The sequence below is a fragment of the Sphaerodactylus townsendi genome, linkage group LG04, assembly GCF_021028975.2.
Source record: "Sphaerodactylus townsendi isolate TG3544 linkage group LG04, MPM_Stown_v2.3, whole genome shotgun sequence".
NCBI lineage: Eukaryota > Metazoa > Chordata > Lepidosauria > Squamata > Sphaerodactylidae > Sphaerodactylus > Sphaerodactylus townsendi.
In genome coordinates, this window is record NC_059428.1 from 140,513,962 (window position 1) to 140,538,838 (window position 24,877).

General features: G+C 47.7%; 1 protein-coding gene across 1 annotated transcript in view; it reads left to right on the forward strand.

Annotated features, from left to right (window-relative positions):
* Positions 1–24,877, forward strand: part of GRIN2A (glutamate ionotropic receptor NMDA type subunit 2A) — a 299,483-nt gene that overhangs the window by 268,751 nt on the left and 5,855 nt on the right. Inside the window, exons 12-13 of the mRNA XM_048493435.1 lie at positions 10,950–11,137; positions 19,562–19,800. Coding sequence (XP_048349392.1) covers positions 10,950–11,137; positions 19,562–19,800 — 427 coding nt within the window. The remainder of the gene's footprint in view (positions 1–10,949; positions 11,138–19,561; positions 19,801–24,877) is intronic.

Here is a 24,877-nt window from a genome sequence, read left to right on the forward strand (position 1 = left end):
CCAGTAATGCCGAAATAATAGATAAATTATGGGATGTGAGGGTGATCTGGTTGCCACATCTGTCACCCCATGGATCGCCAGGGTTGATTCAGTTGATCTACCTGGCTTGGCCCTCCTCCACCGCTGCACACTCGGTGGAAGAGGACAACCATCCCAGACAGGAGTGTACCGTTCTTCGTTCAAGGGTGTACAACAGTTCTGCTCCTCTGCTGGAACCTCCAAGCAAGCTCAAGAATAGATAAATTATGGATCTGTAAATAATCCAAAGTGGGAAATTCCCCAAAATGACCCGAAAGGAAGAAATAGCATATTGAGAGCAAAGGAGGGAAACAAAGGGTGGGATGGACACGGCCTGCAACAGCTTTGTCCAGGTGATATTTCTCCACAAACCCCCGCCCCTTACTGCAAATTGATGAAAACCGAGACAAATTTTTCACTGAAAAAATCGATGAAAACCAAAAGCGATGAAAACCGAAGGCAATGAAAACCGAGGTTCCACTGTATTTGAAAGGCTGCAGCCCGCTTCTTGCAGTCCGTTGTTTCGTGCAGAGGAGCGCACTGAAACACAGCAGAGAAAGATTCTCGTCACGGTGATCTATGCAATACCATCCAAAACTGCTTCGTCAGCGTTGGTGGAGGGGAAGGGAAGTGAAGGTGTGAAACAAGAAAGGAGTCGAATTGGCCCCCAACAGTGCTGATCCCAGAATTCACATGACAAGTCCTCCTCATTTTTAAGATTGTTAAGATAGTTTTACAGAGAAGTGAACGGAAGGGCAGAGAAAAATCTGGGGGTAGGGCGGTCTATTAAATCGAATTATTATTATTATTATTATTATTATTATTATTATTATTATTATTATTATTATTATTATTATTATTATTATTATTATTATTCATCGCCGTGATTGAGGACGAGAAAGTGACCATCATCGACATAGCAGTCCCCAGTGACGGCAGGGTCATTGAAAAAGAACACGAGATACCACAATTTGAAAATCGAGCTTCAGCGTCTATGGCACAGACCAGCTGAGGTCGTCCCAGTGGTAATTGGCACGCTGGGCGCCATCCCAGAAACACTAGGGCAGCACTTGAAACATCTTCGAATTGACAAAATTAACATCGGTCAAATTCAGAAGGCAGCCCTGCTGGGATCCGCATGAATACTACTCCGATACAACTTCCTAGGCTTCTGGGTGAGGATCGAATTGTAATGAAGGCCAACAACCAGCTAAAGATCTGGCAGCTGTGAAATCTACAATAATAATATCTAATTGTGGTGGGTTCATCTGCGGATTCTTGCATCTGCAAATGGGGTTTATTTAGAGACAGAAGGAAGGCTTTTTCTGCAAATTTTGGGGACCCCCTCAGGTTTGTGGAAAAATCTGGATGAGTGGGAAACGGAAATGGTGGCAATCCCCCCCCCCCACAACAGAGGAGCATTATCTGAGCATGTGCAGACAGCGCCTCTCTGCTGTAGCTGCAGCTGGGTTCGAGAGGTCTGTTGAAGGGAGTTGCTGCCATAGTTGAAGCAGGGAGGCTGTGGTCAGGTGGGCTGGTGTGGGGGAGCTGCGTCCATCATTCCAACAGGCAGGATTGAGAGACCTGAGGGGAGCTGCCAGGGCAAAGGTGTGGTCATGTGGGTTGGGGGAGGAACCCCCCACTGCCATTCTCCTGGGTCCCCTTTTGTGACATAATGAATTCCTGACTTAAGCACTTGGACTGGCCTGGACTGGAAACAATTTGCGGGGCGGAGGGGGGCATAAACTAGTTCATTTTAGCAATGGCATAAAGCGGCAGTCCTCAACTGTTTTGCGCCAGTGTTCACCTTTGGAATCCTGACCCAGGGCATCACCATAAAATGTCTGCCGCAGATGTTGACGCTTGTCACAAAATGGCATTTGCAGGGGGAGGAGCCACGCACACGAAGGAAGCCAACATCCAGGGAAGAAGGAGGTGATTTAAACAATACTCCAGGAAACAGGTGAAATTGAACTGGCACTTTGCGGGCCGATGCTGTCGAAGCAATATGATTTTAATGTTAGGTCTCAGACCTTCAGTCAATAAACGGACTCCGGATTCTTGATCAGTAGCATTTATTGAAAGGCAGCAAACCCCTAGCTTGAGAAAACCAGTTCTGATTGGCCTGGCCTTCCTTGGCCCCTTTATCCATGCCCAGTCCCCCGTCCTGCTTTCCCAGAGGAAGTATGAAAAGAGTTGCTTAGAGCAGTGATGGCGAACCTTTTTGAGACCGAGTGCCCAGATTGCAACCCAAACCCCACTTATTTATCGCAAAGTGCCAACCCGGCAATTTAACCTGAATGCTGAGGTTTTAGTTCAGAAAAAATTGGTTGGCTCCCTCTTCCTCCGCCCCACCCGCTCGAGCAGGGGCCAGCCTGCTCTAGCCTCCAGCAAGTCCCGCGTGCACCACTCTGTGCCTCTCTAGCATCTCTGCCTCCTCTGCGCTCCCCCCTTCCCGGGCAGCAGCCACCTGGAGCACAGGCACTAGGCCCACCAGCCGAGACCTCCCTTCTCACTGCGGTGTGCGCACATAATGCTCTGTGGCCCAGGCCAGTCTAGATGTGTGTGTGTTTGGGGGGTGATTTTCTGCCCCCCACATGATGAACATGACTTGCCATAGGTTCACCATCACTGGCTTAGAGGCTTTGGCGCCTCAGGGTGGTGATAGGGATAGACACAGCCGCATCCTGTTTCTCTGAAGAAGAGAGGCTCCTCAGGGTCACTTAGCCTAGTTATCTTACAATCCGGTGTCAAAGCTATAAACATCAGAGGAGGATGGGAAGGAAGAAGAGAAAGGCCTTTTACATATCAATCAGGTTGCACCGGAGCACCCCTTAACCACCAGGCTTCGGTGTCCCCCCCCCCCCAGGGCCTCATGTTGGGGACCCCTAGCATAAAGTAATGTTGTTGACAATCCTGCACAATGAATGACAGCACAATCTACTTGACGCAGGCCTCCTTGAGAGGGGAAAGCAGACGAAGCTCCACCGTTGGGCGTGGGTGGTCCCGGTGACAGGGAAAGACAAGTTAGAGGTGCCGCGCAACCGGCGCAGGAATGACTCCAGAGCGTGTGTGAGCGATGTTTCTCCGTCACTTTGACTTATTGTGGGTTAAGAAGACGCAACATGCCGGGGACGCTTCTTCCCAGCGCCTGCCGACTGCTTGAGAGGTGCTGGGAAGTGCCATTTATCAGCAGCGTGGAACAACGGGAGAAGTCAGGTCTCTGTTCCCTTCCCAGAAAGAAGCACGGCAAAGGGTGTGTTGGGGGACGATGACAACTGCGAACTCCAGAGGAACAGGCACGCAGCCTTATTTGAAAAGACAAAAGTTTCATTTTGTGGCCCGCACAAAATGCAGAACCAAGAATTGGGGGTGTAACGAGGCAAACTGTAGCCCTGGGCAAAACCTGAGTTGAATGCTCCCCCCCATGGGCGGCCACTCCACCAAGACCAAATTTTTTTTTGCACCAGGACATTGGTGCCTGCAGGGGGTGCATTTTTAGACATATCAGCACCAAAATTTCAGAGTATCATCAGGAGACTGTCCTTATGCTACCCCCCCAGGTTTGGTGAGGTTTGGCTCAAGGAGTCCAAAGTTTCAGACCCTGAAAGTTTTGAGACTGTGCCTTCAGAAATGTGCCCCCCCCCCAGCCTGCAACCCCCCCCATTGACAGCAATACAGAAAACTCAATGCAGAACAAAGATTCTTGGGCAAATTTCTGGGATGTTCCTGCAGGGGGTGTATTTTTTGATGTATTGGCATCAAAATTTCAGGGTATCATCTGGAAACTGTCCTGATGGGACCCCCCCAAGTTTGGTGCAGTTTGGTTCAGGGGGGCCAAAGTTATGGACCCTCAAAACTGTAGCCCCCATCTCCTATTAGCTCCCATTGGAAACAATGGGGGATGGGGACACTCCCTTTGGGAGTCCATAACTTTGGACTCCCTGGATCAAACCTCACCAAACTTGGGGGGTAGCATAAGAACAGTGTCCTGATGATACGCCTAAAAACTGCGCCCCCTGCAGGCCAAAAATGGAAAACCACTAAAAATACCTAAAAAGAACCCTGCATTTTGATGCCCCCCACAAGGTGGTGCCCTGGGCAGCTGCCCACCTTGCCCAATGGGCATTACGCCCCTGCCAAGAATGAACCCAGGGTCACGGGTTTGATCAGCAGTGGCCAAATTGGTGCAGGGCATCGTGTGTGTTTTCAAGCTCAGAGGAAATCTTTCTAGGGCTGGATATTCCAAATTTCTAAAAGAGAGAAGGGGGGATTTTCTTTTCAAGCCATGGTGTTAAACTCTGACTCTTGTGCTCCTCCTCCGTGCTGTGTGGAAACAGCCTGGTACAGCATGCTCCAATAATTTCTTTTGCAGAGATGCTTCTGAATTGCTCCCAAGATTTTGGTTCTGGAATGCCCCCCCCCCATGGAACAGGGAAGCACAGAAAAGGGGGGACATGTAAGGTGGGGGTTCCTGTGGTTCGGATCTGAATCCCTGGTCATGAACCACCTTTTAGCTCTCAATATATATTTTTTGCATAATCTCTTGTCATCCCTGATGATTTTGGGAGGGGGGAAATGCAGGGACGATCTCTTTGAAAGAAGAAGAAGGGTTGGATTTATATCCCCCTTTCTCTCCTGTAAGGAGCCTCAACTTCCAAACTCCTTTCCCTTCCCCCCACACAACAAACACTCCAAAAAGCTGATTCCCCCAAGGTCACCTAGCTGGCAAGTGTTGGAGTGCACAGGCTAGTTCTAGTTCCCCAGATAATCCTCCACAGCTCAAGATGCTTCAAAAATTTTAACCCCCCCCCCAATAAAAAACACACAAAAATAAACAGGTGAGGGGGGATTGCGAGAGCTCAGGGATGCAACAAAATGGTCCCAAGGAGGACATTTGGAGATGCCACAGAGGCGTGGAGAATGGCAGTGGGAAAAATAAAACATAGTAAATATGATCGCACAGCAAGGGAAGACACCTTGAAAGCATTTCAGACTAAAGAATTGTTTTAAAAGGGGATTAATTTAAAATGTTTTGAGGCTGGAAATAAAACGTTTTCAGAACGTAAAGGGGCGGGGGGGGGGGGACAGCACAGAACTCCACAGAGGAAACATTTTATTTCCTGCTTCAAAACATTTTAAAAGGTTTGTGAGGAAAGGGCCTTTGTCTGTGCTTGGAGACTTGGGACATTCGAACCTGCCAACCTATAGAGAGAGCAAAGATGAAGGCAGGAATCCGCTACCCCGCATCAGACCACCAGAAAGAGAGATGCTGCCCCCCCCCCCCGGATTATTTCATTCAATTTATGCCCCTCTTTTCTCCTTCACCTCTTCCAGTTTCCACACTTGCTCCCTTCCTCTCCCCTCAACTAAAGGGGTCACCTTCTTCCCGCTCACATTCAAGACCTGCTCTGCCTGGAAATCATTTTAATAGTTTGTTGTAAAGGATCCCGCTTGGGGCAAGACGGTAGAGACAAGTCCATTCACCGCCCGCAGTTCCCCCCAATATGTTTAATCAGGTCGTCTTTTGTTCCCGGACTATGTTTTCGTTAACTGTGTGGTGTGGTGTTTTTTAGTTTGATCATGTTGCACTTTGAACATTTTAAAAACTCTTATTTATTGTGCTTTGTTTCATGCTTGTTCTCAAACCGCCCAGAGAGCATTGGCTGCTGGCAGTAGAGAATGAAATAACTAATGATAATATCATACACCACAAGACAGAAACGTTGCCAATAACGGGCGTGGAACAAGGCTGTTTGTGTCTGAATTTGCCATTATTGATACACCACAGAGTAGGGTGCCTCAGATGACCCTAGGGCTGTGGTGGCGAACCTTTGGCACTCCAGATGTTATGGACTACAATTCCCATCAGCCCCCACCAGCACAGCCAATTGGCAAACTGGCAGGGGCTGATGGGAATTGTAGTCCATAACATTTGGAGTTCCAAAGGTTCGCCACCACTGCCCTAGGGCTGTTTCCACACAGCCCGATAACAGCGCCCTAAGGACGGTAAAAACACTGTCCCTAGGGCGCTGTTCACACAGCAGGCGCTCGTGCTGCCCAAGTGCTGCAAAAACGCCACTTTTGAACCTCGCTCGGGGAGCGAGGTTTTTCAAAAGCAGCGTCTTCCACCCATTGCCATGCGAACGGCAGCAGGTGGAAGGCAGCGTTTTCCCCGCGCTGGCCCCAAACACCTCCTTACCTCCTCCTGGCTTCTGTCATTTTGTGGAGGCCAGGGGACATGCCTCCTGGCCTCCATCCCTGCACTCGTCGCTCTGGCCATGAGGGTGTTACATTGAAAATACTGGGGGGAAGAATTAGGACTAATAAAAGGAAACACTTCTTCACACAACGTGTGATTGGTGTTTGGAATATGCTGCCACAGGAGGTGGTGATGACCACTAACCTGGATAGCTTTAAAAGGGGCTTGGACAGATTTACGGAGAAGTCGATTTGTGGCTACCAATCTTGATCCTCTTTGATCTGAGATTGCAAATGCCTTAACAGACCAGGTGCTTGGGAGCAACAGCCACAGAAGGCCATTGCTTTCACATCCTGTGTGTGAGCTCCCAAAGGCACCTGGTGGGCCCCTGCGAGTAGCAGAGAGCTGGACTAGATGGACTCTGGTCTGATCCAGCTGGCTTGTTCTTATGTTCTTATGGAAGCCAGGAGGAGGTAAGGAGGTGTTTGTGGGCTGCGCAGCTGTGCGGACGGCCCCATTCATGCGAACAGCCCCGGGACTTGCATCGGCATGAACCATGCCAATGAAGCCCCACTGCTCTGGATGTATGAAAACAGCCTATGATTTTGTGGCATAGAGAAGGAATCCACAAGTAGCAAGGAGTCGGGTGGCAGAGGCTTCCCCGCAGCGGCAGACTAGGACTTCTAGTAGAGTTAGGTTGTCTTTCCCTTGCCACAGTTATAGTTTAATGTGGAGTGGTCATTGTTTCATTGTTGATGTTTTCCTTTTACTGTTAATGCTATGGAGTTAATGTATTGACACATTGGAAACGTATGGTTGCAAATGTATCGATATATTGCTACTTGATATTGTCCATGTATTTATATTTCGATATGTTGATTGGCTGCTAATATTGTTAAGTATTGTTGTTAATATATTGATTGGTTGTTAATGTATTTGATATAGTTTGGATCTATCTATCTATCTATCTATCTATCTATCTATCTATCTATCTATCTATCTATCTATCTATCTATCTATCTATCTATCTATCTATCTATCTATCTATCTATTTATTTATGGGATTTTTATACCGCCCAACCCCCGGAGGGCTCTGGGCGGTGCACAACACAGATTCTACATACAATATATACAGACAAAACCCCCATTAAATTAAAATAATTTAAATTTAAGAATTTAAAACACAGCGGTAGATTCAGTAAAAATGGCGTCAGCAATAACCCCAATTAAACCCTCCCAAGAGTTTAGTTTGATTTATATTGATATGTATTGATATAGTGCTGCTGTTATTGTTACCAGCATATTGTTAGGCTTGAACAATCTGTATTTGATTCTATTTTTAGTTTTTATGCATCTTATTAGTATTATTTGTTATGATGTATCTTGTTTAACTATGTTGTTAGCCACCCTGAGCCCTTCAGGGATAGGGTGGGGTATACATTGAATACAAATACAAGTGACTGTTTTCCTGGGGAGACTGTTTCACCTACAGGCAACTCACAGCTTTCTTGCATTCGTCTTCTCCTCGTTCTTTGCCTGCCTTTTCCAAACTACAAAAGCTCCTTGCTACATTTCAAGAATGCAAAGTCTAGCATTTTGCCTTCCCCTGCTCCTCTTTCTGCCGCAGAACTTGCGAGCTCATCTGGGTAGCAACCGCCGGCAACCGTTTGGGAGTGCCTGAATCTTCCCCCTCCTGTGTCTCTCTCATGCTTTGGGATAAGAATAGAAACCAACCGGGGATTTGCCACAAAGGCACATTGCTCGCTGGTGGAAAAGAAAGCACTGGCGAACCCGGATCCGTTCTGTCTGTTGACTGGCGGAATCCTTCCTGACCTGGGTGTTTGATCATAACCCACTGCTAAATATACTTGTATGGGGCAGAAACCTTTTACCTGGCGACATGCAATTGTTGGTTAGTAGACTCAAGTGGGCCCTGTTTTGCAATCCTTAAGGAACAACCCCATTCCACCTGCTTTCCCCCCCCCCACCCGTCTTTTATATTTTTGTTCAGCTTTTAAAAGGATCTTTTCTTGTCGTGAGGTCTGAGTCAGTTGCTGCTGGTAGAACAATGTAGGCACATTGGATGGATTTATATGCTATGGAATTGCCCTAGTTTTCAGGTTCAGCTTGAACCTCCCCACTGCGTTCCTGCTTCTCTTTGGTAGAAACCCCGCTCATGAAGGCGACACATTCCACAGCACGTTCTGTTTTCTTGCACCAAATTGCTCCCTGAAGGCGAACGGTACTCCTTTTTGCAAATTGGCTCAAGAGTCAACATGGTGTGTACTGCAGAATGAACAATACGCATATGAATGGCTGAGAGCCAGCATGGTGTGGGAAACCTGATCTGGGAAACCTGGTTCGATTCCCTGCTCCTCCACATGAAGCTGGCTGGGTGGCCTTGGTCCAGTCACAGTTCTCTCCCAACTCTCTCAGCCCACATGGAGACAGGAAATGGCAACTCATCTCTGAACATCTCTTGCCTTTGAAAACCTTTAGGGGGGCGTCGCCATAAGTCAGCTGTGGTTTGATGGCACTTTCCTACCCCGACCATATAAATGGTTATATAAATTGCAAAGAAATGGAAAAGAAGTACGGTATGGGAGAAGAAACAAACAGATCCTCAATGCCGGCAGCAAAATGGGGCCTGGAAAATCAGTCAAACTGGGATCAAGAAGAAATGTGCAAAAGGTGTGCTTGCCCCTCCCTAGTTCATTCAGAAACTCGCGCCCCTCCAGATGTTATGGACTACAGCTCCCATCATCCCCTGCCAGCATCATGCTGGCAGGGGATGATGGGAACTGTAGCCCATAACATCTGGAGGGGCGTGAGTTTGACACTGTGATTCAGAGGAAAGGAAGTCAGCCTAAGTCAGTTGCAACTTGATGGCACTTAACATAAATATCTTATTCAGAAAAGCAGGGTGTGAGGCAAAGAGATAAAAACAGCCAAAAAAGACAAAAAGAGAGAGTTGGGGCAGATGACCTTCCTTGGAGGACGGGAGCTGGTGTCGTGTGGTGCTTGAGAGCAGTGAACTCTGATCAGAAGTGGCTTTAATTCAGAGGAAGGCAACCAAAATGGTAACAGGTCCGGAATCCATGCCCTCAGAGGAGAGACTCCGAGAGCTGGAGATGTTTAGTTTGGTGAAGAGAAGGTTTAAATATTTGAAGGGAAGTCATGTTGAGGAGGGAGCAAGCTTGTTTTCTGCTGCTCCAGAGACTGGGACTGGAAGTAAATGGGTTCAAGGTGCAGGAAAAGAGATTCCACCTAAACATTAGGAAGAACATTCCAGTAGTAAGGGCTGTTTGACAGCTGCCTTGAAAGGTGGAGGAGTCTCCTTCTTTGGAGGTTTTTAAACAGAGGCTGGATGGGAATGCTTTGCTTGTGTGTTCCTGCATGGCGGGGGGGGGGGGTTGGACTGGATGGTCTTTGGGGTCTCCTCCAGCTCTTTGCATCCATGAGTCAATGAATTCCTCACCTGAGCAGCAAAGTCTTATCTGCTGAACCGGATTTGTTTCCCCGCTCCTCCACATGATTCCTGCTGGGTGACCTTGAGTCAGTCACAGTTATCTCCTAACTCAGCCCCACCTATTTCACAAAGTATCTGTTGTGGGGAGGGGAAGGAAAGGAGTTTGTAAGCTGCTTTGAGACTCCTTAAAGGTCATAATAATAAGAATAATAAGATTTATTTACAGCATTTTGCCAGCGTGGTGTAGTGGTTAAGAGCAGGTGCACTCTAATCTACAGAACTGGGTTTGATTCCCTGCTCTGCCACTTGAGCTGTGGAGGCTTATCTAGTGAACCAGATTAGCTTGTGCACTCCAACACATGCCAATTGAATGACCTTGGGCTAGTCACAGTTCTTCCGAACTCTCTCAGTCCCATCCACCTCACAGGGTGTTTGTTGTTGGGGGGGGGGAAGGGAAAGGAGACTGTAAGCCCCTTTGAGTCTCCTTACAGGAGAGAAAGGGGGGGATATAAATCCAACTCTTCTTCTTCTCTTCTTCTAATCATAAAAAAGTTACAATAAAGTTAAGAAAAGTAAAACAGAGAATTTACAGGATTTAATTAATTGAAGATACAATACGTTGTCAGGCCTTAGGTAATATTGCACAGTATTTTGCAACTGGACACACTTGAATGGTAGAGAAAAGTAGGTTATAAATCCAAACATTTCTTCTTCTTGTTGGCTCTGCTCTGCACTGGGGTAGAGGAGGAACTTGGGGAAGAGCCAGTCACCTGACTGTGGACCAAGGCAGACCATTGGTTCACCCATCCATGTTTTACCTTCTCTGGTTAGTGGTGGCCCACCAAGGTCGTCTCCTGGCACCCTCCTCCCTTTAAGTGGAAGATTCCAAGGATTGTGGCAAACGTTCTCTGCGATTAACCTGGCGCCCCTTACAGAATAGCCCCAGTTTACCTGCTGCCCAGCTGCAAATTCACAGGTGTCAGGCCCTCCAGGTGTTCATGGACTATGATTCCCATCAGCCCATGCCACCAGGGCCAATTGGCCATGCTAGCAGGTGCTGCTGGGAATCGTAGTCCACGAACACCTGGAGGGCCTGAGTTTGACACCTATAAAGGTCTAACCTCCCCTTCAGCTGCTTGTGGATCTTTGAGTGTTCTGATCAAGGGGTTCTTCTAAAGTTCTCCAACCTTGAGGGGGTAAAAGAAGCACATTCTCCCGCTGTTATCGGTTTGATTGATAAAACTCCCTCTTTGATTTCAGGAAGCTGGATGCTTTCATCTACGACGCGGCAGTGCTGAACTACAAGGCCGGGCGGGACGAGGGGTGCAAACTGGTGACCATCGGCAGTGGGTACATCTTCGCCACCACTGGCTATGGCATTGCCCTCCAGAAAGGGTCTCCGTGGAAGAGGCCCATCGACCTGGCCCTCTTGCAGTTCGTTGGAGATGGTAAGGCAGACACGTGAGGGCTTTTTTTCTCCTTGCAGTCTTGGCACGTTTGAAAAACAGTGTCTCTCTTGTTTCTGGAAGTCAGAAAGAGAACACTGGAGAAGAATGTAGTATATTTTATGACCAAGTGTGTTCAGAATGTCCTAGATGTTGTTAGTGGCTAAAAACAATTAGATACACGCAGAAAACACGTCAAATAGTTAAAGTTTCCCCAATTATTCAAACAAGAAATTAATTACATTCCAATATTCATAAATCACGCAAAGTAACGTTGTGAAGCTATTAAAAAAAGAAAGATCCAAATGATACAATTTCTTTTAATAATGAACTACCATCTCAGCTATATCAACTTTCATAACTTAAATGTATTGTCGAAGGCTTTCACGGCCAGAATCACTGGGGTGCTGTCTGGTTTCTGGGCTGTATGGCCGTGTTCTAGCAGCATTCTCTCCTGACGTTTCGCCTGCATCTGTGGATTCAGAGGATCCTCTGAAGATGCCAGCCACAGATGCAGGCGAAACATCAGGAGAGAATGCTGCTAGAACACGGCCATACAGCCCGGAAATCAGACAGCACCCCACTTAAGTGTACTTAAACAGTAAACAAGCTATATTTCCTCTCCCTTCACTATTTCACCTTATATTTTTGATGACATGTGGCGCATGTGTTCAGAGATGGCCTGTGAACTGCAATACCCTTGGGAGAGACAGCGTCTCCTTGTGTACCCTTGTGCATCCATGACAGCCTAGCTGAGCATTTTCACCTACTCCCTATGGGAGGGCAACCCCCTGCCAAAGCAATCCTGTTTCCCAACAGTACTCAAATGAGTGGCAGTAGAAAACGTTGCCGGAGGGGAGGGGGGGGGGGCGGTTATCATTCATTCAGTGACCTCCCTTGCAGCTAAACCTGAAGGGATGCTGCTGACATTCTAAAGGTTTGCTGATCTCTGCGGTTTTTGCCTTCAAATCACATCTTGGCAGAAAAGCTATATATAATTCTTTCGATGAGATCGTCAGTACCTGAAGGTACGACAACTCTGGCTGGATCAAAGCGACAAATGCCTTGCTCTTTGCTCTACGGCCGCCCTATTTCGTACTGTAGCATCCATCCTGGTGGGAAAGGTGGAAGAAAGAAAGATAGCGAATGCAGTCTGCTTTCTAGAGAGACAAGAGGTCTCAGGGTCCACAGAATCAATAGGATATAAAAACATTTAAAAGGCAGGGACCATCTCCATTACGTCCTATGCCAGTGGTGGCGAACCTTTGGCACTCCAGATGTTATGGACTACAATTCCCATCAGCCCCTGCCAGCATGGCCAATTGGCCATGCTGGCAGGGGCTGATGAGAATTGTAGTCCATAACATCTGGAGTGCCAAAGGTTCGCCACCACGGTCTTATGCTTTTTTAAAAATTACTGCTGATATTAGTTTACATTTGTAGTGACGGGTTTTTTTGGGAGGGGGAACCCAGCTGTTTTAAAAACTTGAGTGGATGTGCGTGTTCATGTTACACAAGGAAATAGCTAACGATATGGACACAGCAGCTGGAACTTACTTTGCTGCTGGACACAAGCAAAGACCCTCTCATTTATTTCCTGTTTAATATACGCATATATTTCGGGGAGCCATTCCCAGCTGACAGCTGCTAGTTTTATTTGTTTTAGAGATTTGCCCTGGCCCTGTGTTTCCGGATGGGCTGGACAGTGTTTCGGTGTGGGATGCATACTACAAGAAGAATTTAGAATTTGGAGACCTTTGTAAGGGCATGTACAACATAGGGATAAAGGATAGGGGCAAATCCAATACAGAATGGTGTGAATTATGTGAACAGAAAGGAAGAGAAGCTAATCTAAAACACACAGTAGAAATTTGGCTACAGTTTCAGTTATTTCAGCTTCAGGATTATTGAGCAAAAAAAATCATTTTTGCATTGGTAGGAAGGTCTGAGAACCCTACCAGGGTTCAGGCAGAGAAGTTGGCCCTAAAGGTGTTGGAATTTCCAGCCTTGTTTGCATGCAGCAGCAGCAGCAGCAGCAGGGAATTCTGGGAAGCTGCATGAACGTTCTAAAGGTGACAGTTAAAAAACCGTTGGTAGTGTTCGGTTCCCTCACTTGCTAGCTTGCTCTGACTGCCTGACTAAGTGAAAAGATGTTCTCTGTGCTTTGTAAATCAAATGCTATGTAAAAGTGCTCTGACAAAGATATTGTATCACAACCGAACTGCATATTTGTGATACTTTGTTAATGTACATACCGTATATGTTTTCTCTCTCAGTTAAGTGAAGTTCCCCTTATGCTTATGAACTTCTGAGGTAAAACGGCTGGTCTTTTGAGAGACAACTGTTCTAATTTGACGTGCCGCACAATCCACATTTCTGTTCGTTACTCTGCTTGACAGGATTATATATTCCAAATATACCTGTTGCCCTTCAGTATTTGGGGCAGAAGAGCAAGGTGTGTTCAAGGGAGTCAACGTAAGAAGGGTAGAAAGAACAGTGTCGGTCGTGCCGAGGGATGTTTGAGAACCGGCCTTGAAGTAGTGACGATGGAAAAGAATTGGGATGCATATCATCGATCACTTTAACATGCATCTCAAGTCATATGCCAGTGTACCAAACCCCCAGCATATTAAAGAACATTTTCAGGAAAAATTGGGTGGGCGAAAGAGAGAGGAGGGAGGGATGCAGTGTTGGGATTCAAATAATTTAACAACCAGTTTTGGGATTCAAATAATTTAACAGCTGGTTGTTTACAAGCACCATTTTAACAACCAGTTCTGCCGAAGTGGTGCGAACCGGCTGAATCCCACTACTGGAGCCATACAAGAAAAGGTTTGGAATGGACATTTTCAGGTCAGATGTTCAGATTTGGAAATACCTCTATGTCCTGCTGAATACACGCATTTGAACACACGCATTTGAATGGCTTGAATACACACATTTGCAGTCAGATTGATTATTTTCCCTATCTCTGAAGTTAAGGTCAAGCATGCCCAGATTTCCAGTGATGTTTGTTTCCGCTGATCTTAAGCAGCGGGGAAAGAAAGAAGGGGTGCCTTGGGCACGGGTGGCCGAGGGACCTTCGTCTCAGGAGTCGTGCTTAGCAGCCTCCCCAGTCCTGAAGATCTGGGTCATTCCAAGCAGTAGACAGCCGTTGGCTTGCAAATCGGTTTTTAAAGTGGCTGTTACACAGTTTTGGGCCGAAGAGAAGCTGATTTCAGCACAAGCCGGCCTAAGACAGCCTCCCTAATGGGATAATTGTGTTGTTTTGATCCAGGCGGAAGACGAGAAGCCAGACCTTGTAAATGTCTGCCGTTGTGGCAGGCGCCTGCCTTTGCTAGCGTGCTCCGCTCAGAGGGTTGCGCTTCTGAGGTGATTTGGTTCAGGGCTGCCAGCCCCAGATTGGGAAATTCTTGGAGATTTAAGGTGGAGTGCCAAAGGAGAGAGGTCAGCGGAGTTGTGACGCTCTCAAGTCAACCCACAAAACCGCCATTTCCTGCAGGGGGTCTCTGTAGTCGGGAGGCCTCCAGACCTCACCTGGAAGCTGGCAACCTTAGATTTGTGGAAAGGGAAAGGGGTTTTCTTGTGGCCCAGCAGAGCGTGTGACCTGTCATAGCCTTGCTTTTGCTAGGTAGAGGCAGTGGTGGGATCCAAAAATTTTAGTAACAGGTTCCCCTGGTGGTGGGATTTAAACTGTGGTGTAGAGCCAATGGGGCTGGGCGGGGCATGATGTGGGCGTGGCCGGGCATTCCAAGGGCGGGGCATTCCTGGGCGGGGCTGTGGCAAGGATGCAGCCGCTGCGCCGGTCCTTGGGCGGGAAACGAATGCACGCAGGCGCAGGCTGCCACGCACGCCAGTGCACCTCCTGCTAGACTGCTTCAAGTTCTGCGCGCTACTGCTGAGAGGAGGGGCGTAACTAAGGCAAAAATCACGTGGCAAAATCACCAATTAGTAACCCCCTCTCGGCACACACAAATAATTAGTAATCGACTCTCGGGAACCTGTGAGAACCTGCTGGATCCCACCTCTGGGTGGGGGGCCAATTTTGTGCCCCCCACATGACCAGATTAGTTGCGCCCAGGGACATGGGTAACCTCATGTCCCCGGGCAAATACACCACTGTCTGAATATTCAGAAGTCACTGTCATAAGATATACTGCGCATTATAATGAATTCATAGATGTGCAGTTTCCATTAGGCTCAGACGTATGCTTGAAGTCTGAAAACTATTGTGGAGGAAGCGGAACAGTTTTACCATGAAACAGGCAACAGCGGCCAGCTTGTCTAATGTTTGGACTCTGTGCAATGGTGGGCCACATAATTGTCTTAGACCAGGGGTCTGCAACCTGTGGCTCTTTAGATGTTCATGGACTACAATTCCTATCAGCCCCTGCCACCATGGCCAACCAGACATTCTGGCTGTTTTTGTAGTCTGTTTGAAATGCCGACATTTTTCTTATTGTATTAAATGTTGCATTTTGGGCATTGCATGAAGCCTGAGTATAGGTTTTTTGCTCATGACTGAAAACCATATGCATGCCATGTTCTAGTCCCACCCACACCAAATGGTACAGACTATGCATGCTTTATCATGACTCATTTGCCAGTTGCGAACAGGGAGCTGATTTTTCAGTGATAACGTTGTCAGACTGGCCTGTCGTGGACCGAGGGCCCCTGTTTTAAGACAGACAGTGGTACCTCTGCCACCTCAGCCAACCTCGAGATGCCCAGCAGCCGTGCCAAAACAGAGAAGCTTGTTTTGGGCACCCTACAAGGAAAAAGAACTTGGTCCAGACCAGACTCCCTCCAAAGCGACTGGCATCATGCCCTCTCGCACTCTCCCTGACAGGATTCAGTCTACAAATAACATCTTGTGTGGAGAGAGTTCCCCTCTCCAGCCCTGCGCCACTCAAACCGAAGAAGACAAAGGATGTATTAATGAGCTTACCTGCCCTGTATTGTACTGATGTTTCTTCCTCTGAGTAACCCTTTTAACGACCACCTTATTTCACATTATCCTTGTTTCACAGCTGTAATCTCTTCAGCTAACTTCCGTGGGCACGTCAGGCGGATGTCCAAACCCATTAGACTGATGACCCACCATTAAAGTCAATGTCTGTCTCTTGTCCTTCCCAGGAAAGGCAGGAAATCCCTTTAGGATCACTCTGCGTAACCCTGAGGGTCAATTTCTGCCTACCTACAAGAAGCCCCCTTTCCCAATAGACAGAGTTCAGTATCCTCTGTCTGTGATGCTGCTCGACAGAGCTAAGCACGGGTTGCTGAGTCCTGTTCATTGGACAGTTCTGCTCCAGGATCCGGGGACTGTGGGTGTGTGTACTGCTGTTTTACTGTTTGCCTGTGTACCCCCATTTTTATCCCTTAATTTAAAAAGTTATATTTTGATCCACTCTCCTACGTGTTTCTATACAAAAGCTGAACTCTCATATCAATAGGGCAGGCAGTCAAGACCCCATGTTGCCCGACCTTTTGCAAGCCAAGAGTCTGCTCCAGCTCATTTCCCCACACTAAAAGGGAGAGACTTCCCACCACTTTGGGTAACAATTCCTCAAACTGTTTTGCCAAGCTGTTCGGGGTAGTTTTGCAGGTTGCCTCTCTGTATTTCTTTGTAACAAGTCCCTTTGGACTTGCTCACACAGCCTGATTTGAATTGTACAAACCCCTCCCCCCTCCCTCGTGGCTCTGTAACTGCTCCTCTCCACAAGCGATCAGCCAAATAGACAATAAGAGCAGTCACCAATCATATAAACTAAATAAATGCTGGGTTTCAATGGAACCCTGCCCTTTGGTGTTCATTTCAGCACTCCCCAGTGACACTAATGGCTGCTGACTGGTGTGACTCAGAAGCGTCTGAGCATGGGCATAGCTCTGCATAAACTCAGCTCAGAGATAGGCGGTGGCGGGGCGTCGGAGCGTCTGTTTTGCGTCCAGAAGGTCTCTCCCAGGTGCAAACCCTGGTATCTCCAGTGGAGAGGACCAATTGGTATGTGATGTGAAAGATCGGGGCCCCGGGAGAGCCGCCGCCAATCTGAGCAGACAATACTGAACTTGAGAGACCATGCGTGAGGGGGTTACTAATTGGTGATTTTGCCACGTGATTTTGGCCTTAGTTATGCCCCTCCTCTCAGCAGTAGCGTGCAGAACTTGAAGCAGTCTAGCAGGAGGTGCACCGGCGTGCGTGGCAGCCTGCGCCTGTGTGCATTCATTTCCCGCCCAAGGACCGGTGCAGCGGCTGCACCCAGGAATGCCCCGCCCTTGGAATGCCCGGCCACGCCCCCGTCGTGCCCTGCCCAGCCCCATTGGCACTACGCCACAGTTTGAATCCCACCACCATGGGAACCTGTTACTAAAATTTTTGGATCCCACCACTGCCCCCACCTGACCAGATGCCTTCCAGCCCAGCAGCTGCTGCGCCTGCGCAAGTTTCTCTCACGCCCCAGCTGCTGGGCCGGGAAGAGGGGCTGGCCGAGCTCTTACTCGTGAATAAGCACATTCAAAGTAAGTGCTTACTTTACGAAAGAAAGTCGCGCCACTGCTGCTGGGCCAGGAAGAGGGGCTGGAGCCTGACTCGTGAATAAGCGTGGCTCCATGCGGGGGGTGGGGGGGTGGGGGGTGGGATATTCTTCTGTATACAGGCAAGATTAAAATCTATTGCTGAAGAAGTGGAATAATTTTACCACGAAATCAGCACCTGTGGCAAGCTAGTCCCATGTTTGGACACTTTGCACAATCGTGGACTATATAACTGTCTTAGACATTCTGGCTGGTTTTGTTATCTGTTCTGAGATGCTTGCATTTTTCCTATTTTTATGTTTATATATTGCAGTCATAGACCATTCATAAAACTTCAAATAAGTTAATACACATTCCAGAATATAACAAATAATTAGTATTCCAAGGAAGTCTTATTCACATATAATAGGTGACTTAAGAATTGGCAAATAAATATAACAGTCCATTAAAACTTTAAAACCAATCTGTGCAAAAAAGGTAACTATTCTCAAATATTAATAACATTTACATTATTAAAATAGTTATAAAATCAAACATTTTGTATTAAATGTTGCACTTTTGGCATTGCCTGTAGCTTGGGTATAGTTTTTTGTTCGTGACTGATTGTGTTTATATTATACCTTTCTTTATTATCTGTACATTGTGTTGTGATTATGTGCATGGTTTTGATTTTTTTCCTGAAAAACATGATTTTTTTCCTGAAAAATCAGTCTCAAGAGTAACTTGCAAAGGCTAAATACTGCTCCACGTTGGGAAGTGTCTGGAGAGTTGAGGGTGGAGAAGGCAGGGTTTGGGGAGGGGATGGGCCTTATCTGGGTATAACGCCATAGAGCCCACCCCCCAGAAAAGAGCAGCAGTGGCATAGTGGTTTAGATCAGGTGTACTCTAATCTGGAGGAACCGGGTTTGATTCCCCGCTCTGCCACCTGAACTGTAGAGGCTTATCTGGGGAATTCAGATTAGCCTGTACACTCCAACGCACGCCAGCTGGGTGACCTTGGGTTAGTCACAGTTCTTTGGAGCTCTCTCAGCCCCACCTACCTCACAGGGTGTTTGTTGTGAGGGGGGAAGGGTAAGGAGTTTGTAAGCCCCTTTGAGTCTCCTTACAGGAGAGAAAGGAGGGATATAAATCCAACTCTTCTCCTCCTTCTCCTCCTCCTTCTCCTCCTTCTCCTCCTTCTCCTCTTCTCCTCTCCGCCGCCTCCTCCTCCTCCTCCTCCTCCTCCTCCTCCTCCTCCTCCTCCTCCTCCTTCTTCTTCTTCTTCTTCTTCTTCTTCTTCTTCTTCTTCTTCTTCTTCTTCTTCTTCTTCTTCTTCTTCTTCTTCTTCTTCTTCTTCTTCTTCTTCTTCTTCTTCTTCTTCTTCTTCTCCCTGAGAACCAGTAGTGCAAGGGACCAGCAGGTGATAAAGATAATCAGCTGCATGACCATATTTAACTGGAATCCCCAAACCCAAAGGAGAGCTGTCATGTGGGCCCCACCTCTGAACCCCACCCCCTGGTCTGCAAGGAGGTCCTTCATTTAGCAGGCCCAGCCCTCCCTTGGATTATTTGCTGAATCAAGACCTGGAGAAGGAGTGTTCCGCTTCCACTTTGCCAACCAAACAATAACAACTTTAGAGCAGGGGTGTCAAACTTGCATCCCTCCAGATGTTTATCAACTACAATTCCCATCAGTTCCTTCCAACATGAGCATTGGCTAGGGCTGATGGGAATTGTAGTTCATGAACATCTGGAGGGCTGCGAGTTTGACATCTGTGCTTTAGAGTATCGTTTTCAGTGAGTCTAGTTGGAGCGTGCTGTCGTGCCACGTGCAATGTCGGGGTTGGGGGGAAGAGGCCATTTTTCCCCCTGGTTTCTTCGTTCCAACCTTTGGGGCTTTGTTTGTTTCCCTTTCTAGGGGAGATGGAGGAGCTGGAGACCCTATGGCTCACCGGCATTTGCCACAACGAGAAGAACGAGGTCATGAGCAGCCAGCTGGACATTGACAACATGGCGGGCGTCTTCTACATGCTTGCAGCTGCCATGGCGCTCAGCCTGATCACATTCGTGTGGGAGCACTTGTTTTACTGGAAGCTGCGGTTCTGCTTCACCGGGGTCTGCTCCGATCGGCCAGGACTGCTGTTTTCCATCAGCAGGGTGAGTACGACTCTTGTTGGTTTTGCCATTTAACGGCCTGGATCCAAAGAACAGCACAAAGTGGTTCTGCCTGCGCTTGTCGGGATCTCTGAACATCCCGTTCTCAAACAGACGTCCCCTGAATAATGCATCACCAAGCATGCAGTGTGTTTTAAAAAGAGTTGGTGATATTTAATGCTTTTGGAGTGAGTCTGCAGGGGTGGGCGTGAAATTCCCTGCTCCTCACAACGGCTGAAAATAGCTCTCACTGTTCGTTTCGTTCAGCAGAGCGAACGCCACCGTCTTCTGGATTTTGTGGCCAAGGTCTTCCCATAATGTTGCCTCCTGGCACTGGTATTCAGAGGTCTACTGCCTCTAAACCTGGAGGTTTTATCTAGTCACCATAGCTAGTAGCCACTGATAGACCCTGTCTTGCATGGTTGTGTTTTATCTGTATGCCCCCACCCGAATAGCCTGATCTCGGAAGTTCAGGGCTGCACCATAGAGCCAGGCAATGGCCAACCACTTCTGCATGCGTTTTCTCCTGACCAGGATAGCCTAAGGCAGGGGTTTGCAACCTGCGGCTCTCCAGATGTTTATGGACTACAAATCCCATCAGCCCCCGCCAGCATGGGATGGGAATTGTAGTCCACGAACATCTGGAGAGCCACAGGTTGCAGACCCCTGGCCTAAGGCCATGCCGGCAGGGGCTGATGGGAATTGTAGTCCATGAACATCTGGAGAGCCACAGGTTGCAGACCCCTGGCCTAAGGCCATGCTGGCAGGGGCTGATGAGAATTGTAGTCCATGAACATCTGGAGAGCCGCAGGTTGCAGACCCCTGACCTAAGGCCATGCTGGCAGGGGCTGATGGGAATTGTAGTCCATGAACATCTGGAGAGCCGCAGGTTGCAGACCCCTGGCCTAAGGCCATGCTGGCAGGGGCTGATGGGACTTGTAGTCCATGAACATCTGGAGAGCCGCAGGTTGCAGACCCCTGGCCTAAGGCCATGCTGGCAGGGGCTGATGGGAATTGTAGTCCATAAACATCTGGAGAGCCACAGGTTGCAGACTAAGCTAGCCCGATCTCATCTGATTCCAGCAGCTAAGCAAGGTTAGTGCTTGGATTGGAGACCACCGGGGAAGTCTAGGGTTTGCTACACAGAGGCAGGCGAGGGCCAAGCAGTTCAGGACATCTCTTGCCTTGAAAGGCCTGCGGGGTGGCCATAAGGCAGCTGATGGTATTTTAAAAATATTTTACATATACATATTAAGTTCCTGTATTAATGTCTTAATGTTCACCCCCTGGGGCTCCTATTCTAGTGGAAACGTAGGATAGAGATTATTAACCTGGTCAGAGGAAGGAGTTTCTGATTAATTAAACAGAAACTACTTATTTATTTACCATGTTCCTAGACCGTGTTTCTCACCCAAAGGTCCTCAAGATGATGTAGAGTGGTTTAAAATGAAACCAACTTCATAGTCCAACCAGTATAAAGTTAGCAGTGCCAAAGACCACCTGAGACTGTCTCATTCTTTGGGGAACATTGAGTCAGTGGGCGCATAGTGGCAGCGGTCTCTGGGTTTTAACCTATCATGATGATGATGATGATGAAGAAGAAGAAGAAGAGGAGGAGGAGGAGTTGGATTTATATCCCCCCTTTCTCTCCTGTAAGGAAACTCAAAGGGGCTGACAATCTCCTTTCCCTTCCCCCCTCGCAACAAACACCCTGTGAGGTAGGTGGGACTGAGAGAGCTTTGAAGAACTGTGACTAGCCCAAGGTTGATATGTTGCAGCAAATCCCCACCCCCACATGTGAACCAAGTCAGTTAGAAAAAGTCCAGCCTGAAGGCTCGTCCCAGCCGCCAAGCTCTAAGGCCAGGGAAACAGATAAGCAGCACCTGAATCAGCTAAAGCTCTCCCCAGCAATTCCCCTCTCCCAACAATGACATCCTGACACAACCCTTGACAACTGTATGTCTAAGGACAAGTTTCCCGGGGCAGAGAGGGTGGGTATATAGCTTCTAAAGGGTGGGTGCTACTCCAAAGGAATATCCTGCTCTGAATTCCAGAAAAGGAACAGAGACAAAAGTGTTCTTGCATGGCAAGGGGTTGGACTTGATGCCCTTGGGGTCTCTTCTAACTCTATGATTCTATGATTCTGTAGGGTTTTAGCCTTTGATATATGGAGACCCAGGAAGAAGGTGTTTCAGCACGGTGTAGTGGTTTAGAGCCGTGGACTCTGATCTGGAGAATCCGGTTCAATTCCCCACTGCTCCATATGAGTCATGGGCTCTAATCTGGAGAACCGGGTTCAATTCCCCTCTCCTATACATGCAGCCTTCTGGGTGACTTTAGGCTAGTCAGTTTGTTTAGAACTCTCTCAGTCCCATCACCTCACAAGGCATTTGCTGTGGGGAGGTGAAGGGAAAGGAGTTTGTAATCCGCTTTGAGACTCCTTATGGTTGAGAAAAGCGGGGTATAAATCCAAACGTGACTTATTCTTCTTCCTTGTGATATGAAAGGTCTAGACCAGGGGTGTCTGACTCTGGCGCTTCAGATGTTAAAGGACTACAATTCCCATCAGCCCCAATTGACCATGCCAGCAGGGGCTGATGGGATTTGTAGTCCATGAACATCTGGAGAGTCGCAGGTTACAGATCCCTGGTCTAGACCATGCGTTTGAAAAGCAGGTGAAAAACTGGTGCAGAAGAAGATAGGACATCCTACAAATGCTCCCCCCCCCCAAGCTTCATGCCCTCAATATGGGGTGGATCCCTAAGATCCGGACCCCCGAAGTTCCCACCCCCGTTGTGTTGCTCCAACCCTGTACATCTGTCTGTTTTTGCACTTCTTTGTGTTAAGTGACCATCTTTCTAATTAATTGTAAGCCTTCCGCAAGTGCAATTTGCATTATAAATGAAGTCATTTATTCATACGGCCAGAGCTGTAGTTTTTTTTTGTTTATTATGCAACCGGTCGCCAAAAAAAAAAAAAGGATCTTTCTTTCCAAAGAAGTGTTTGTCTTCATCTTTGGACACTTCCAATTTTTTTAAATTAGCTAATAGACTCTGCTATTCTATGGTTGCTAAAGCATACAGAAAGATAATTGGATGAAACTACTGAGCTATATACCTAATTACAGCAGGCAGGGCGAGGTGCGGTGGGGTGGGGGGAGGAGGGAATCAGTGACCCCTCCAATGAAAGGATTGTTCATTGGCTGAACTATATCCTTCCCTTTTCTGTGGCTTTCAGAAGCATTTTTATGCAGAACTCAGCATTTATTCAAGCAGTCTGGCAAGAAACAGTGGTAAAAATTGCCTTTTTGTGCTCAACTAAGATCCATCCAGGCAGTGGCAGGATTCAAATAATTTAACAACTGTTTGTTTACAAGCCCCATTTTAACAAATGGTTCTGCTGAACTGGTGCAAACTGGCAGAATCCCACCACTTCATTCAGGGGGCACAAGCAAGCGAATGCAACAGCCTGCCAAATAGCTCTGCCCGCTCCTCAGCTGAGCCTGAAGGTTCATGGCCATCCCCAATGATTTCTGCCCCTGTGCTGATGCCTTGGAGGTATAGTGCTCCTGCACATGAAGGTTCCATTGTGTAACAATGACCTGTGGTGGGATTCAAATAATGTAACAACCAGTTCCGGTGGTGGGATTCAAATAATTTAACAACTGTTTGTTTACAAGCCCCATTTTAACAAATGGTTCTGCTGAACTGGTGCAAACTGGCAGAATCCCACCACTTCATTCAGGGCACAGCTGTGTTTAATGCAACAGCCTGCCAAATAGCTCTGCCCGCTCCTCAGCTGAGCCTGAAGGTTCATGGCCATCCCCAATGATTTCTGCCCCTGTGCTGATGCCTTGGAGGTATAGTGCTCCTGCACATGAAGGCTCCATTGGGTAACAATGACCTGTGGTGGGATTCAAATAATGTAACAACCAGTTCCGGTGGTGGGATTCAAATAATTTAACAACTTGGGTGCTGTGTGGTTTCCGGGCTGTGTTGCCTTCGACAATAAATTTAACAACTGTTTGTTTACAAGCACCATTTTAACAAGCAGTTCTGCTGAACTGGTGCGAACCTGCTGAATCCCACCGCTGACAATGACCCATTGTAGATTGTGTGAATGTCCCCCAGCGCAGGGAAAGAACGGGTATTTCATAGGATCATTTGCCTGATAATTTGGTAGGTAGTACTGTGAATCAAACATGGCTTGACATGGGATAGGGAGGCACTAGGACCCAGGCAGAGCGTTCTACAACAAAGAAGTTTCAGCATGTTGAGTTCTGTGGCAGAGGAATATACTACCCTATTAACATCTTTTTCTGAAACAGAATATAGAACGTGAATTATTTTTCCAGGGGGTAGTCTTATTACCCTCTGGAATAATAAATAGATTAGTAGAATTCAACTCCAGTAGCACCTTAGAGACCAATAAGATTTTCGGAGTATGAACTTTCATCAGTCAAAAGTCTGATGTTTGATGAAGAGAGCATTGGCTCTTGAGAGCTCATACCCTGAAAACCTTATTGCTCTCTGTGGTGCTATTGAACTTAAATCTGTGTGAATGATCATTAGCGGGAGCGTACCACCCTAGGGACATGGGGATACACATGTCCCTGGGCACATGCCTTTTGGTCATGTGACCAAACGGCATGCGCCCCAGCTGCATGCCACCAAGCACCCCCCCGGCTGACTGGCTTTTGAAAGCCAGAGCTTGAAAGCCAGCTTTTGAAAGCACCCCTGCCCCTGAGCCCCACCCCTGGCATCCACAGAAGTCAGGGGCATGGCCCTAAGCCCCGCCCCTAGCCTTCATGCTTTCATAAGCTTTGGCTTCCAAAAGCTGGTCAGCATGGGGGGCTGGGAGCGGGGCTCAGAAGTGCGGCCACACCCCTTAGCCCCATCCCCAAGTGCAGCAGGGATGTACAGGGCCGCCCAGAGAAGGAGTTGTCTCCAGGTGCCATTTTCCCCAACACACCTCTGATCATTAGGAATAAGAACGCTGCTTGTACCTTAGTCCAAGTGAGATTTACCTGGAGTAGAGGCAGGTCTTCTGGTGCACCTTCAGTCCAGATACATGACAGCAT